The sequence below is a fragment of the Merops nubicus genome, unplaced genomic scaffold (genome assembly GCF_000691845.1).
Source record: "Merops nubicus isolate BGI_N331 unplaced genomic scaffold, ASM69184v1 scaffold2002, whole genome shotgun sequence".
In the NCBI taxonomy this organism is placed as follows: Eukaryota; Metazoa; Chordata; class Aves; order Coraciiformes; family Meropidae; genus Merops; species Merops nubicus.
Window position 1 is genome coordinate 1 of NW_008592651.1, and position 13,037 is coordinate 13,037.

At 55.9% G+C, this 13,037-nt stretch overlaps 2 protein-coding genes across 2 annotated transcripts in view; one reads left to right on the forward strand and one right to left on the reverse strand.

Moving 5' to 3' along the window:
* The first annotated feature begins 172 nt into the window (after positions 1-172).
* LOC103768066 (chromosome unknown open reading frame, human C22orf23) lies at positions 173-2,508 on the forward strand. The gene is made up of 5 exons (XM_008935196.1): positions 173-233; positions 562-738; positions 1,192-1,326; positions 2,016-2,116; positions 2,404-2,508. The coding sequence occupies exons 1-5, from the start codon at positions 173-175 to the stop codon at positions 2,506-2,508; spliced, it is 579 nt and encodes a 192-aa protein (XP_008933444.1).
* A 2,046-nt stretch (positions 2,509-4,554) lies between these two features.
* The window catches only part of MICALL1 (MICAL-like 1), a gene marked incomplete at its 5' end in the record, with an annotated part of 11,509 nt that continues 3,026 nt past the window's right edge, over positions 4,555-13,037 (reverse strand). Inside the window, 12 exon segments of the mRNA XM_008935197.1 lie at positions 4,555-4,816; positions 5,126-5,172; positions 5,481-5,595; positions 5,930-6,003; positions 6,352-6,442; positions 6,756-6,882; positions 7,202-7,336; positions 7,789-8,267; positions 8,539-8,936; positions 9,517-9,640; positions 10,134-10,705; positions 12,556-12,752. Coding sequence (XP_008933445.1) covers positions 4,695-4,816; positions 5,126-5,172; positions 5,481-5,595; positions 5,930-6,003; positions 6,352-6,442; positions 6,756-6,882; positions 7,202-7,336; positions 7,789-8,267; positions 8,539-8,936; positions 9,517-9,640; positions 10,134-10,705; positions 12,556-12,752 — 2,481 coding nt within the window.

Sequence of the window (13,037 nt, forward strand, 5' to 3'; positions counted from 1 at the left end):
CTCGATGATCTGAAAAGTCTTTTCCAACCTCAAAAATCCTATGATTCTACAGCTGCATCTTCCCCTTTGGGTCGTGAGGGGGGAATCACCCTGGGAGGGTGTTCCCACACCAGAGGGAAGGTGTGGACCCCCCTCGGGGTGCCATCTTCACCAAAGATCCTGTGTTTCAGTAATGATGGAGGAGTTAAAGCTGACGTGTTTGCAGAGGAGACACCTGATGGAGTGTGTTGAACGTGAGTGATGCCCCTCTCCCTCCCTCTCCTCCTGTGCTGTGCTGAAGAGCTTTTGCTGCTCTGGGGATATTGGTGCTTTGAAACAGCAGCAGAACTGCTGCCACCCCGTGGGGACACAGAGGCTGAGATGTCCCCAGGGGTCAGCCAGGGAACAAGATGGGAGGCGTGACTGGAACCACAGCCTGTCTCATGTCAGTGCACACCAACAGACCAGGCTGAGACATCTGTCTGGCACATTTTGTGGTGCTCCACATCTGCTGGAGGTAGCCTGGGGTCCAGCCAGGCTCCTCTCTGTCTGACTGACTGTTATTTTTGGTTTGTTCTCCAGGAGGAGACGCCCTGCCCCTCCAATGCCACCCCACATCCAGCACAGAACCAGCTCCTGCTTTGCCCCCACCCATCTGTCAGCCCAGAAGGCTTTCAGCTAAACCACATCTCAGGCCTGCCAAGCTCTGCCAGGCAGGAGGTGCCTACACCAGAGAGAAATTCAAGCCACAGGCAAGGCGTAAGTTGGCCCACACCACTAATAAATGGTGCTACCCAGTCCACCTCTGCCCTTGATGTCCATCCCCTGCTTACAGCAGTGGCATGGAGTCTCTTCATTGCTCTTCATCCTCATGATTTCTCTTCAAAGAGGCTTTAAAAATGCATCTCTGAGGGAACATCATCTGTTGGTGCTCGCTGACCTCTCTGCCTGCTGGCTGGGGGGGTGATGGCTGACAGGGATTTGCACAGTCCTTGTGTAAGAGGGGAGCTCTGTGTCCTTTTCTAGCTTATAAATGGGAATCAAAGCTCCGAGGTCAGTTGGGTGGCTTTGTACAGGGAGTGAGGTTCAGTCTGGGGTGGGCTGTAAGGTTTCCTCCTGCATTAGCAGGGCAGGGGTGTGGCCAGGCTGCTCCCTGAGAAGACAAGCTGATAAGAGTGTTGTGTTTCTTTTTTCTCCCCTTGGCATTCACAGGAGATTTGGAAAAGGAGAAGCAAAGGCTCCAAAACATCTTAGCAACAGGGAAGGACGTGGTGGAGCAGGAGGTGAAGCAGAGGGTGGTTCAGACAGAGGAAGAGGAGGCACCCGAGCCTGACCGGTTTGAGGAATGTACGTCTTGTCCTACCCCGGGGTCCCACAGGAGGGCAGGCAGGGAGCCTGGGAAGCCTGGCTGGCTCCCTCCAGAGGGCTGGGCTGGCAGGCAACGGTGCTGGTAGCCTGAAACCTGCTCTGGAAGGAGGCACAGAGCCCAGTTTCCAAGAGAAAAAGATTGTGACCCAGCTGTCCTCGCAGAGCTGAGAGGTTTGCTGGCAGAGTCAAGCTCCCTGGGCTGCCTGCACAAAATGAACTCTGCTGGCAGGGAAATTCCCTCAGGATTTTTGGGAAGCCCAGGTACTGCAGGTCCTCAGCATAGACTAGGATCCTTGCCAGCTTGATCATGGTTTGGGCTCTGTTTGCTTTCACTCCAAGATCAGAGCAGCTTCAGCTCCATCCACAAAATGGTCAAACTGCCCATTAAATTGTCTGTACAAAGAAAACTAGGAAGTCACCATTCCTGCAAGGTGGGGAGTGGTGAGAAGATGGGCAGAGGGACATCTCCCATTGCATAAGGCACTACAGAGGTATTTTTTTGGCATGGGCAAGAGGAGTGTTACAGCAGCCACCACTCTTCCCCTGGTGGGACTGCTGTGCAAGCAGAGCTAGGAAACTTGGGGGTCAGATTTAGACCCAAACACATTTTCTTGCCTTTTTGGCTGAATCCTGTTGCCACGGTGTTTTTTTTTTTTCTTATCCATCAGTGGTGAATGAAATTCAGGAGAGGAGGGAGTTCCTGGCAGAGATGGAAGCCCTTGGACAGGGCAAGAGGTATCGAAGCATTATCCTCACTGAAATCTCCCAGGTATGCAGGAGGGTCCTGGTGGCAGTGGCTGTGATCCCTAGTGCCAGAGACCTCCAAGCAGAGGCTCCTCTGATCCTGAGTGGGGAAGGGGGCAGAGAACTGTTCCCCTTCATGGCACAGACCAGGTGTAAATTTGGGAAATGGGGGAAGAGAGGTTTTCAGCCTGTTTCTCCAGCTCTGTATGTAACTTAATTGGGGAAATAAAACCTTTGTTCTTGGGGTTGGAAAAAGAAAAATAAAGCTGCCAGCATCCTCCCCTCTGAGCCTCTCCCCTTTGTACCCTGCAGAAAATGCGTGAGATGGAGATCATTGACAAGAAGAGGAGTGAGGAAGCAAGAGAGATCACGACAAAAGACTTCCCTGCTGGGAACAAATCTGATCCCCGTGACTAAGCCGAGGGAAAAAATCCACAAGTGCAATTTTTTCCCACCTCTTCTTCCTAGACTCTGGGTCTCTCAAGGGCTGGTCTGTGTCTGGACCCAAAGAAGGGGGCAGCACCTCTTGCCTACAGCCAGAAGGCAGGAGGAATTTATACAGAAACTGGTGACAGGAGAAAGCTGTTGTAAAACCCTACCCACGCACAGGATCCCTTCTTGCCCAACATCCCAGCCATGAAAACACACAGCAGCAGCCACCAAAACATGACAAAGTGGAGCCTCCTTTTGCCTGTGCCACAGAATACAGCTGGCCACCAAGAAAATGTCACTGAGGAAAAAAAAAAACTCAGGAAAGCAGCTGTGCTGAGAGGGGGGAGAGGGGATTTCAGCCCAGCACACGCTGCTCTTGGCTGAGGGCTTGCTGTGGTTTGGTTCCTGAAAAGTGTGGTATGCAGAACAGCCACCCACATAGAGCACAAAGGAATCACAAACCTAAGCAGCAAATGGGTTTTTAAATCTGAGGTTTCCTTTATTTCTCTTCAGGTGGATGGAAGTCAGGGAGTTAGTACAGTAGAATTTACCAACCAGGGTTCTGATGGGGTTGGGGGGGTCAAGGGGGTGTCAGGCTGCAGTGATCCCAACGGCCTTTGGCATCAGGGACAGGACAGGCTCTACAGAGGATTGGTTTCTCCTTGGAGAAGAGTTGTGCTGTGAAATCTCCCCTCCCCTTCCTCTGCTCCTCAGCCCACGGGGGGATGGCAAGACTGAGTGTCAGCAGCATAGGGCTGAACTTGCCACCTCCCAGCCACGCTGGGACTGAGGAGGGGCTGGGGTCCCTCTGGTTTTGGGAAGTGAGGATCCCTTTCCAAGGCACTGCTCTGAGAGGCATTTTTGGCTAAAGCCTGTTGGGGTTTTTTGTTTGGAAGGGACTGCAGCAGTTTTGCTGGGGGCTGGTTAGGTCTAGTTGGCTAATGAGAAGGCATGATGAAGGGCTGACCAACCCAACACCCCAGGAACTCTAATTCAGACTGATCCAACAATTCAATAAATAACTCCTAGCCCTAAGAGGAGAAGGCAGGGAACAAAAAAACAGAAGGAAGAAGGGATTGTTGGAAGAACACCCCCCCCACACCAGTTCCCTCCACCAACGTCCACACACGCACACAAACAACAAATAAAATAGGCTTTAAAAAGTTTTAGGGTGGGTTTGAATTCATCTAGTAAAAAATAACCTGCCAACCCCTGCATGCTTTTCATGCATACACAGACAAAGGTGGCTAAAGGTCAGTTGTGACCTCTCCCCAGCAGCTCAGGGGTGGCACTGGGTGAGCAGGGGCACAGGGTTAGTGCTCCTGGCTGGCACTGAGTCAGTCTTGAGCTTTTATGCCCTCTCCTGGAAAAGGAAAGTTCCTCCCTCCCCGTGAAGGCAGCGGGGTCAGTGGTGTTTAGCAGCAGTGGGGGGGTTAAGATGTCCTGAGTAGGGCCTGTGAGCTACGTCCCAGCAGCTGCACAACCACCCCTTGGGTCCTCTCAGCCCTGTAACGGAGCCCACCCAGCCCTGGCACTTGAGGGAGGGGAAAGCTCAAAATAAATAGGGCACTGGTTATTTTTTTTTTGGCTATGGCTCTTAGAAACTCGTGAGGTGGGAGTGTTTTCTTAACATTTTAGTTTAGGCCAGTAAAAACCCAAAGAATCCTGATTCTAATGTCAGAGTTTTTTCCTCCCGCAGTTAAAAATGGGACAGGGAGGGGACAGGAGTGGGCAGGGAGGGACAGGCAGGCCCAGTCCCCTCCTGGCAGAGGTTGGAGGCACGTAGAACCATCACAGTTAGAGCAGGAGAAGGGACAGGGGGGGCAGTTAGTGCAAGTTTTCCCACAAACACCAAACTCCTTGGCTTGCTCCTGGGTTAATCAGGAGAACACACAACGGGGCAACATCTCCCAAAAGCAAATCCATCTTCTCCCTTCCTCCTCAGCCAGGCTTCACAGAGGGGACTTTCAGGGTCCCCCACAGCCTGGGGAAGGGGAGAGCTTTGGTCAGGCTCCGGGCAGGGGGCTGGCATCTCCCTGGAGAGGCAGCTCGGGTGCCTGGGGAAGGAGCCAGGGGAGAGGTGAGGGGAATGGGAGACAAGCTCCTGGCAGGTGAGGGGAGACCAGGGCAGTCAGGCAGCACGTCCCTCCCACTGCTGGTGTTCCCCTGCTCTAGCTTTTCTCCTTGGGTGACTTGCTTTTGGAGTCGTGCTTGTTGCCCAGCAGCTTAAGCACCTTCATGGGCTTGAATTTGCCTTTCTTCTTGCTCTCGGTCTCCGTCTCCTTGTGGAATTCTGGGGTTGCAAAGGGAGGTGGTTACTGCAGGATGCTGATGGTTGTACACCCAACGTGCACACCAGGAGCAAGCACCAGAGCTGTGAGTCAAACCCCTCCAGTTTACACACTTCTTCCTGGGACAACAGGAGCGTGTGGCACACGCGTGCCCTAAAATTTAACAGCCTTGCAAGGAAAGGCTCCAGAATCTACACAGAATAGATTCAACCTCTGCTTCTGCACACCATTTTGTGAATGAGTTATGCTGTCCCTTGCTGGGGTCCAGCAGTGAAAACGTCATCCCAAAAATCTTCCTGATTGTTTCTTACCTTTTCTTTTAATCATGGCTTCCAACATTTTATCCTCCTCCTCTTCTCTGAAAAAAGAATGAGAAATAGATCAGCAATTCAGCCTTGCAAACAGCTGCTGCATTAAGGCTAAAGAACCTCCTACTTATAAGCTGTGGAGGGGCAGATCCATCACTGTTTGCTACCAGAGGGCTAAATCCCACGTGCTGCAGGTCTGTCTTTCCCACACAAGGCATGCAAAGAGATGAGAATGGGGAAGCTGGGAAAGACGTCAGCATCGGGGACATCTTGGGACACCCCCACTAGCTGCTCCTGTGGTGCTGAGTCAGGTTATGCATTTCCCCCCCACCCCCAGCCCTCCCCACTCCTTGCTCACCTCTGCCTGTCCTCGTCCAGACAGTTGATGATGGCATTCCTCTGCTCAATGATGGTCACCAGCTCCTGCATCAGCACCTTCTCCCTGCCTCGGTCCTCATCGGTCCAATCCTTCTCTGTCCAGCCAAATCCCCAGGAAGGACAGGCAATTAAATGGCTGAAGGAGCTCTGAAATTCAGAGCTTTTGGGGCAGAGATTCTCCACCCCTCCTGCCATGCTGCAGGGCCAGTTGGGCTACCTGTGCTGTGGAGGGACAGCCCTGGAGGTGGCATCCCGTGGGGACAAAAGGAGCTAGGACACACAGGGAGGATGGGCAGCAGTTCTAAAGCCAGCAGATTGCCCTGGCAACCTTAGAGATCTCTCTCTCTTCTCCTGAGACCCACCAAGACAGAGGGGAGGATGAATCCCAGGGGGAAGATGGAGGGAACTGCCCCCAGAGGGATGCTTCACCTGGCTTGTTGAGGAGGCACCGCAGCTCGTACTCCACGTCTGACTGCCGCTGCTCCAGGTTCTGCTGCTTGAAGCTGTGAGAGAAGGGAAGAGGTCACTGCCAGGAGCCAGAACATCACCCCCAGGGATGAGGTGAGCTTGGAAAGAACCACCGAGGTGCTGATCTTATCCTGTACAGCCAAAGAGCCAGGGAGGCAGCGGGGACCAGCCCTGCCTGCTCCAGGCCTTCCTGGAGGAGATACTGCAGGGGAATTGCAGTGGGTTGGCTCTGAGTGTGTTTTGGATATATTTCCCTATTTGTTCTCTTTCCCGCCCTTCTCCAGGCAAGGAGGCAGTGCCAGGTTCTGCCCTGGAAGCAGAGTTTCAGGAGAGCTGAGACAGCGCTCCCCACAAGCAGACCAATGCCTCCCCCCAGTGCTTACATGTAGATGAGCTCCGACTCGTGGCGCACCAGCATGTGCTTCTCGTGGATGAGTTTGAACCAGTCCACCAGCAGGCTGTCCTCAGGGCTGTCTGCCAAGCAAAGGGACAATTCAGAGCCATCCCCTGCCCTGCAGGGCCCCGTCACCCTGCAGCAGGCCAGGACACAAGCACTGGGTGAGATCCAACCTAATCCCAGCCTGTTCCTGAGCCTTCTCCCACCTCTTTCCATTCTAGGAACATCTCCACGTCCAGGGTATGGCTGTGACCATTCTTGGAGCTCAGCACAGCCCCCTGTGTTCTTCCAGCCCCAGCATCAGCAGGGAGGAAGTCACCAGGGCTATCTCCTTGGCTGGACATGAAGGTTTCTCCTGCCCCACACCCACAGCCAGCTCACCCCACGTACCATTCTCAGCACTGCGAAGTTTTTCCTCCAGGGCCACCCCACGGTGCTCCAGCTGGTCCAGCTGATGCTCAATGGCATCCATCTCCCCATAGATATCTTCCTCAGGGATGTACTGATCTGTCTGCACCTGCCAAAGCACAAGGCAGAAAATTCCATTCCCCTCAGCCTTCAGATTCCAGGGCTAACTCTCAGGCTGGTCAACACCACTAGGGGAAGGGAGACAACAGAACACTCCACCTAAGTGTGGATCCAAGCACCCCAACCCTACTCTGGAACACAGGGAGAGCACGGTGCTGCCATCAGCATGATCTAGCCTAGACACCAACCTCCCCAAGCACAGCCCACAGACCCCCACGAGCTTCAGGGGGGTGCCCATACACAGCAATGGCCTAGGGGGGAGGGCACAGAGTTGGTTTTGGCACCCCAGCCCCCGAGGGCCCTTTTACCTTGCGTTTGATGAGTGGGAAGCCATGACCTGGAGCAGGAGGACGCACTGGCTTGGAGCCCTTGGGAGGTTTCTTTGCAGAGGGGGAGGCAGCAGGTGATGGTTTCCGGTTGAAGGGGTTCTCTTTGCAGGAAGACTGGGGAGGGGGGACAAAAGGAGGTTTGTGAGGGTCCAGGAAAGGGAAGGGACACAGCATCCCAACAGCTGGGGTTGAGGATACAGCGTGGCCCTAGGGTTTGTCCTGCTCCATGTGCTTTCAGAGGAGGAACACAGCACTGATGTCCACCAGCAGCTGAGCCATGGAGCAAAAACCAGCCACGCTTCCTAGCTTCTCTCTGACAAGTGTGCTGAACTCTTTTCCTTCACAGTTCCCTTCCTATTTTCTCTGACAACACAACAATCTGCCACTTCTCTAGCATGTGGGGCAGGCAGAGTATCAGCAGAGCCACCATTTAAGGGGCACATGCCTGAGATTCAGGAGCTCACACCCCAAACCTACCTGTGGGGCAAGCCCTGCACTCAGGACCCCCACTGCGACCCGGGAAGAAAAGCCCCTGGATCTGGAGGGAAGGAAAGTCACCATCTCACCTTCAGCTGTGGCTTGGGCGAGGAGGGAGTCTTGGGGCTCCCAGCACCCCCATCTGAAGCCAAGAGGATGGGTGTAGGGCTGGCCCCAGCAGGAGGTTTGGGGGGCAGTCGGCTGGGGCTGGTCTTTAAGCTGCCGGCGGGGACGCTCCTGCTGGGGTGCAGGGTGCTGGGCTGGGCCTCCCCACTGAAGCTGGCCAGCTCGCTGGAGGAGGAGGAGGAGGAGTTGGTGGAGAGGCTGGCTGGGGCAGCAGGGCTGTCGCTGGAGGAGACACTGGCCAGGGGGGTGTCAGTGCTGGAGGTCTTGGTGGCCGTGGGCGTGTGGACGGTGGGCTCGGAGGAGCTTTTGGGCACCGAGGCCTCCTCGGCGTCACCCAGAGCCTTGGCTGAACTCTCAGAGCTGATGCTCTCCAGGCTGAGGGCTGGAGATGGGGTGGAGGATGATGGCTCAGAGTGGGACAGCCTGGAGATGGGGTGGTGGGCTGGAAAGCAAAGAGAGAGAGAGAGCTCAGGAAGGGACAGAGGGGCAGCCAGGAGAGGGAAAAGGGACCCAGCATCTGCGTGTCTGCAGAGAAGACAGAAGGGACCCTTCAGTGCAAAACACCTTGCCTGCAAATTCTGTGCTCCAGCAGGCAGAGAGAACATGGCCAGCACAAGTCCCAGCACAACCACCACTGCATAAAGGCCTGGCCTGCCAGGGGGGCCCTCCAAGGGCTTGGGGAGGAAGGGTAAAAGGGAGTGGGGGAAGCTCACCTAGAGGGGAAGCACTGGGGGCTCGTGGAGCTGGCCTCTTCTTTGTCTTTGGGCTGCTGGTGGGGGTGATGCCATACCAGGGGTGGAGAGGCTTGGCAGCAGTCTCACTCTGCTCCTGCTCAGGGGTGCTCTTTTGGGTGGCAGCACTCTCTGCTTCCTCCTCGTCCTCCTCCTCAAAGGGGTTGTATGGTTTGGGCTCTGTGGCATCTGACCTGCTTTCCTCGACCTTAGTTTTCCCCACCTCCTCCCCATCTTCCTCCTCTGCAGTCCTACTGGGTGTCTCCTGGCTGCTGCCCGGGGGAGGAGGAGGAGGAGGAGGAGGAGCTGGCTTCTTCTTGGGTTCTGCTTGCACCAAGGCCATCCAGGGTGGGTCCTTGGCTCTCACAGCAGCTCCAGCACTAGAAGAAAAGAGAGATCGAGGTGGCAGGGAGCAGAGAAAACCTGGGACAGCAAGGCACAGGAGAGGGACTCAGCCCTCAGGGGAAAGGATGGATGGAGCAGAATGTTTGCCATGCAGGAGCAGCTTTCTCATCCAAGGGTGGCTGTAATCTTCCCCAGACACAAGGTTGAGCTGTTCTCCCCTTTCTGACACCATCCCTACACCCAGCTCTGCTCCCCAGGCTGTGGATGGAGGCGGAGGGAGATCAGACACCCATCCTCTGTGGCCACGTTCCCTTCCTGCACTTCAGGGGGGCTCTTTGTCACCTTCTATTTCACTCACAGTGTCCCTGCATTGGACTTCTCCCAGGACAAACCCTCCCCAAGGCAGACAAGTGTCCCCTTGTCAGCACCCACAAGCAGGGCCCCTTCAGAAGGCCCTTGGCAGTCTCCACATGTCACAGAAACAACTTTCTGAGGCTCTCAAGCAAAGCCTGAGAGGCAAAGACCTTGGGAGGTATGGACAGGGGCTTTGACCCTGACCTGATCATTGCCTACGTCCTCCTAGGAGCAGGAGCTGATGAAGGTGGGAGAGGAGACCTCAGCTGAGCCGTCCCCACCTTGCTCTGGGATTTGCAGGTGATTTGCAAGCAGAAGGACCTACCGATCAGAGGAGCAGGGTCTCCCTCGGGGCTTTGGGACAGGGGGGCTGGGTTCAGGTACCCTCCCTAGAAAGACACAGGGTCAGACTGTCACCACACCAAAAGGACACAAAGGAAGAGATTAAATCAACACAAGGCACTCCTTACACATCTCCCCACGGGAGGCTGGCTACTCCCAGCCTCTGAAGACCTCACAGCATTTCTTCCACAGTCGGTGCAGTCAGTTAGCCTCAAAACACTCCCTCTGCCTTTTTCTCCCCAGGAGCTGCACCTGGAGAACCCACAGACCTCTCTGTCCCCCAACACCTGCACGCTGCTCTAGCACTGCCACCTTCCCTCCACCCTGACAGCACTCCCTGGAGAAATGAGGGAGCAGGCAGGTGTGAAACCTAGCCCTGCTCTCCCTGCTGTGGGGATGGCTGGTAACCAAAGGCTCCGTGGCCAAGCCTGTGGTTTTTTTCAGGGGCAGGAGGGGATCAGGCTGCAGAGAAGGAATGAAATTCAGCTACCCTGCAGCTGGGGAGGTGGATTGTAAACCCATCACCATGCTCTTACCGTTCACCACGCCGGGTCCACACTCGTTGCCCTCACCCTGGAGGGTGGATCTGGGCCGGGGGATGGGGTGAGAGCTTGGAGGGGACAAGGGTGACCCCTCGGTGGCCTTCCTGGGGGCAGGGGTGGGCCGTGTGTCTCTGAGCCGTCCATCCAGGGAGCTGCCTTTGTCCTGGGTGAGCCCCGTGGGCTTGCTGGGAAGGGGAGGCCTGGGGGGAGTTTGGGAGGTGGGCGTCCTGCTGCCCGGGTGAGCAGGGGCCATCGTTGGCTCTTCTGTGCTGTCCTTCTCTGCTGGGCCAGCCAGCACCTCTGCAGGTGTCCTGGGCTCTGCCACGCTCTCCAGGGAGTCCCCATCATCCTTCCCCACTTCTGCTCCTGCCAGGGGGGCACCTTCCCCCACGCTGCCAGCCCCAGTTTCAGTCCTGAGCTCCGGTGGCTGTCGGTCTGGGCTGGGTCTCCTCTCTGCCTTCCCGCTCATGGGCAATCTCCCACGATGCTGCATGCAGACAAAAGTCCCTGCCTCTGACCCAGGCTTGTAGGACCCCGGGAGCAATGTGCTGGAGCACTCCTTACACCTGCCAAAGGAGAAGAGAGAGAGAGCCCCGTGAGATGGGGGCTGCCATCCTGCCCCTCAGGGAAGGCAACACACCTTGGGAGATCCTTGGAGGGCTGTGGAGTTCCCATCCCTGCTACTAAATCCTAGCAGAGTCTCAGGGAATTCATTCAGGAAAGGAGAGGGAACAGAGATGTCACCGTGCAAACCCCTGGGGAGCTCACAACTTGAATCCTCTGCACATTTTGGTTCCTCCTTCAGCTCAGAAAGGATTTAATAGATGTGGAAGGGCAACAGCTGGTACTGGGGTATGGCACCAGACCTGGGAGAGTTGTAGCTCAGAGTATTCTTGGAAAAGCTGCAGCTGGTGGGGTCCAGAGGAAAGAACTACAAGATGACAGGTGACCCTGTGTGGGGGAGAGGGATCAACCATTCACAGGGAGTATCAACTGGAATTGGGGAGCAGGGGTTCAGAAGCAGCCCAGGCAGGCTACAGGCTGCCATGCAGGAGCCAAGGGTCCATGCAGGCTAAAGAACCATCAGATGCATTGTCAGAGGGGGGAGGAATAAAACAACCCCCCCAAACTCTGGCTATTAAATAAAATGATGCCACTTCCACCTCAGGAAACCCCCGTGCTGGAGGCTGGAAGAGCAGTCAGGAGAAGCAGCATAGGAGCCTAGCCTGGTCTCACACCTACCCTGGCTGGTGCTCCCCAGGGCCCCCAGCAGGGGAATGATGCAGCAGGGTCCTTCTTACTCTCTGTCTTGCCTGCTGAAACGGGGCTAACAGCTTCCCTGTCCCTCCCTGCCAGCCACATCTCCCGGGATCACCCACTCAGCCTGTGAATCCTCCCTCGTGAGGAGTCATGGGCAGGGCTGGCAACCCAGTCAGCCCTTCTCCACCTGGGAAGGGAGGTGGAGAGCATGCAGGAGAGACAGCCAAAGCCAAGGGGCTGATCCAGCACTCCCATGAAAACCAAGCTTGTTCCTTCTTGTCTGAATACCTGGCACTCACAGCAGCTGGCTGCTGCAAGCAGATGATTTTGGTGAGGAATTCTGCTCTGTGTGTCCAGCTGACTGGGATTTCCTTTGAAATATGGATCAAAAACATTAGGGGACAGGGGCTCTAGAGAGAAGGGGCATGATGAAATGAAGAGGTGGCACGTTTGGACAAGGGGAGAGAAAGGGTTGGGTTGGTTTTATCTCCATTGACCCACAGAAAATACTGCTATGGGACATTCCTGACCAAACAGCACCCATGAATCAGCAGGGTGGGGGGGAAAAAAGACAAGAAAAGCATAAGGATGCAGAGGACTCAGGATAAAATTACAGGGATCTCACTGCTCAGGCTGAAGGGCCACAAGCTGTGGCTCCAGTATTTCTGGCCTCAGCTGCCAGCTGCCCACTTGCCAGCTCTTGTCCCACAGGAGAGGTGCCATCCCTCCCATCAAGAGAGCAGGGAAAGCAAAGTGAAATGACTTCAGGGTGCTGCAGGCAAGGACCTGCACCCAGGGAGTCACCACAGAGGTGGTTACAAACCACACTGACGTCTGATCCCTCATTCCTCAGCTTGGGAACAGTCTGTGTGCTCCCTGGAGAGCTCAGCACCACCCCAGGCAGCGTGGGAGCCTGTCTAGCCAGTCAAGGACACGGAATGTGGGTGGAAGGAGGTCTGGAGGGTGATCTCCTGGCTTAGACCTCACTGGGAGGCGGGGGTGGCGGGGTTCTGAGTAGGTGCTAAGGAGGCAGAGCATCCTGGTGTACAGGGAGGCAGGAGAAGCACGAGGGGCTGGGATTCTGAGTCACTGGAGTGGGGACAGCAGAAGAGAGGAGGGGAGGAGGGGGGAGAAGGCAGGCCAGGGCTGGACCCACCTGAAGCACTGGCGATGGTAGAGCTTGCCCTCGGCCAGGTAGCGCTGGACCAGGTGGACGTGCTGGTGGCAAGCAGTGCAGGTGCTGCTGAGCCAGGTGTGCCGGGGCTGCTCCACCAGCTCAGGGGGGACATCCTGAGACACAACACACAGGGGAGCTCAGGATGGGGGCCCCACCAGCTGCTCCCCATCCCACGGCTCCTTCGGAGCAACCGCTGCCCAGGCAAGGCTCAGGGGCTGGCGACACACCCAAAAGCCGCCCCCTGAGCCTGAGCACAGCCAGGCTGCCCCTTCCCAAATCAGAAGGGTTTGCTCTAAAAGGTGCCTTGCTCCTGTCTAGGGGTGAAGCACCATGGAAGGGACTCATCTGAACCCTGGGCAGTGGGATCTGCAAGAGGAACCCCCCTCTCTTTAGGAAACGTGGCGCCTCGGACATCTGCTAACACCTAAAATAAAGGGCCGAGAAAAGAAAGGGCATCTTTC

Bases quoted from the DNA above. Each gene is read 5' to 3' on its own strand.
- LOC103768066 (XM_008935196.1), top strand. From the start codon at position 173: ATGATGGAGGAGTTAAAGCTGACGTGTTTGCAGAGGAGACACCTGATG. The intron at 1,327-2,015 runs GTACGTCTTGTC...CTTATCCATCAG, and splicing joins GCCTGACCGGTTTGAGGAAT to TGGTGAATGAAATTCAGGAG. The intron at 2,117-2,403 runs GTATGCAGGAGG...TGTACCCTGCAG, and splicing joins TCCTCACTGAAATCTCCCAG to AAAATGCGTGAGATGGAGAT.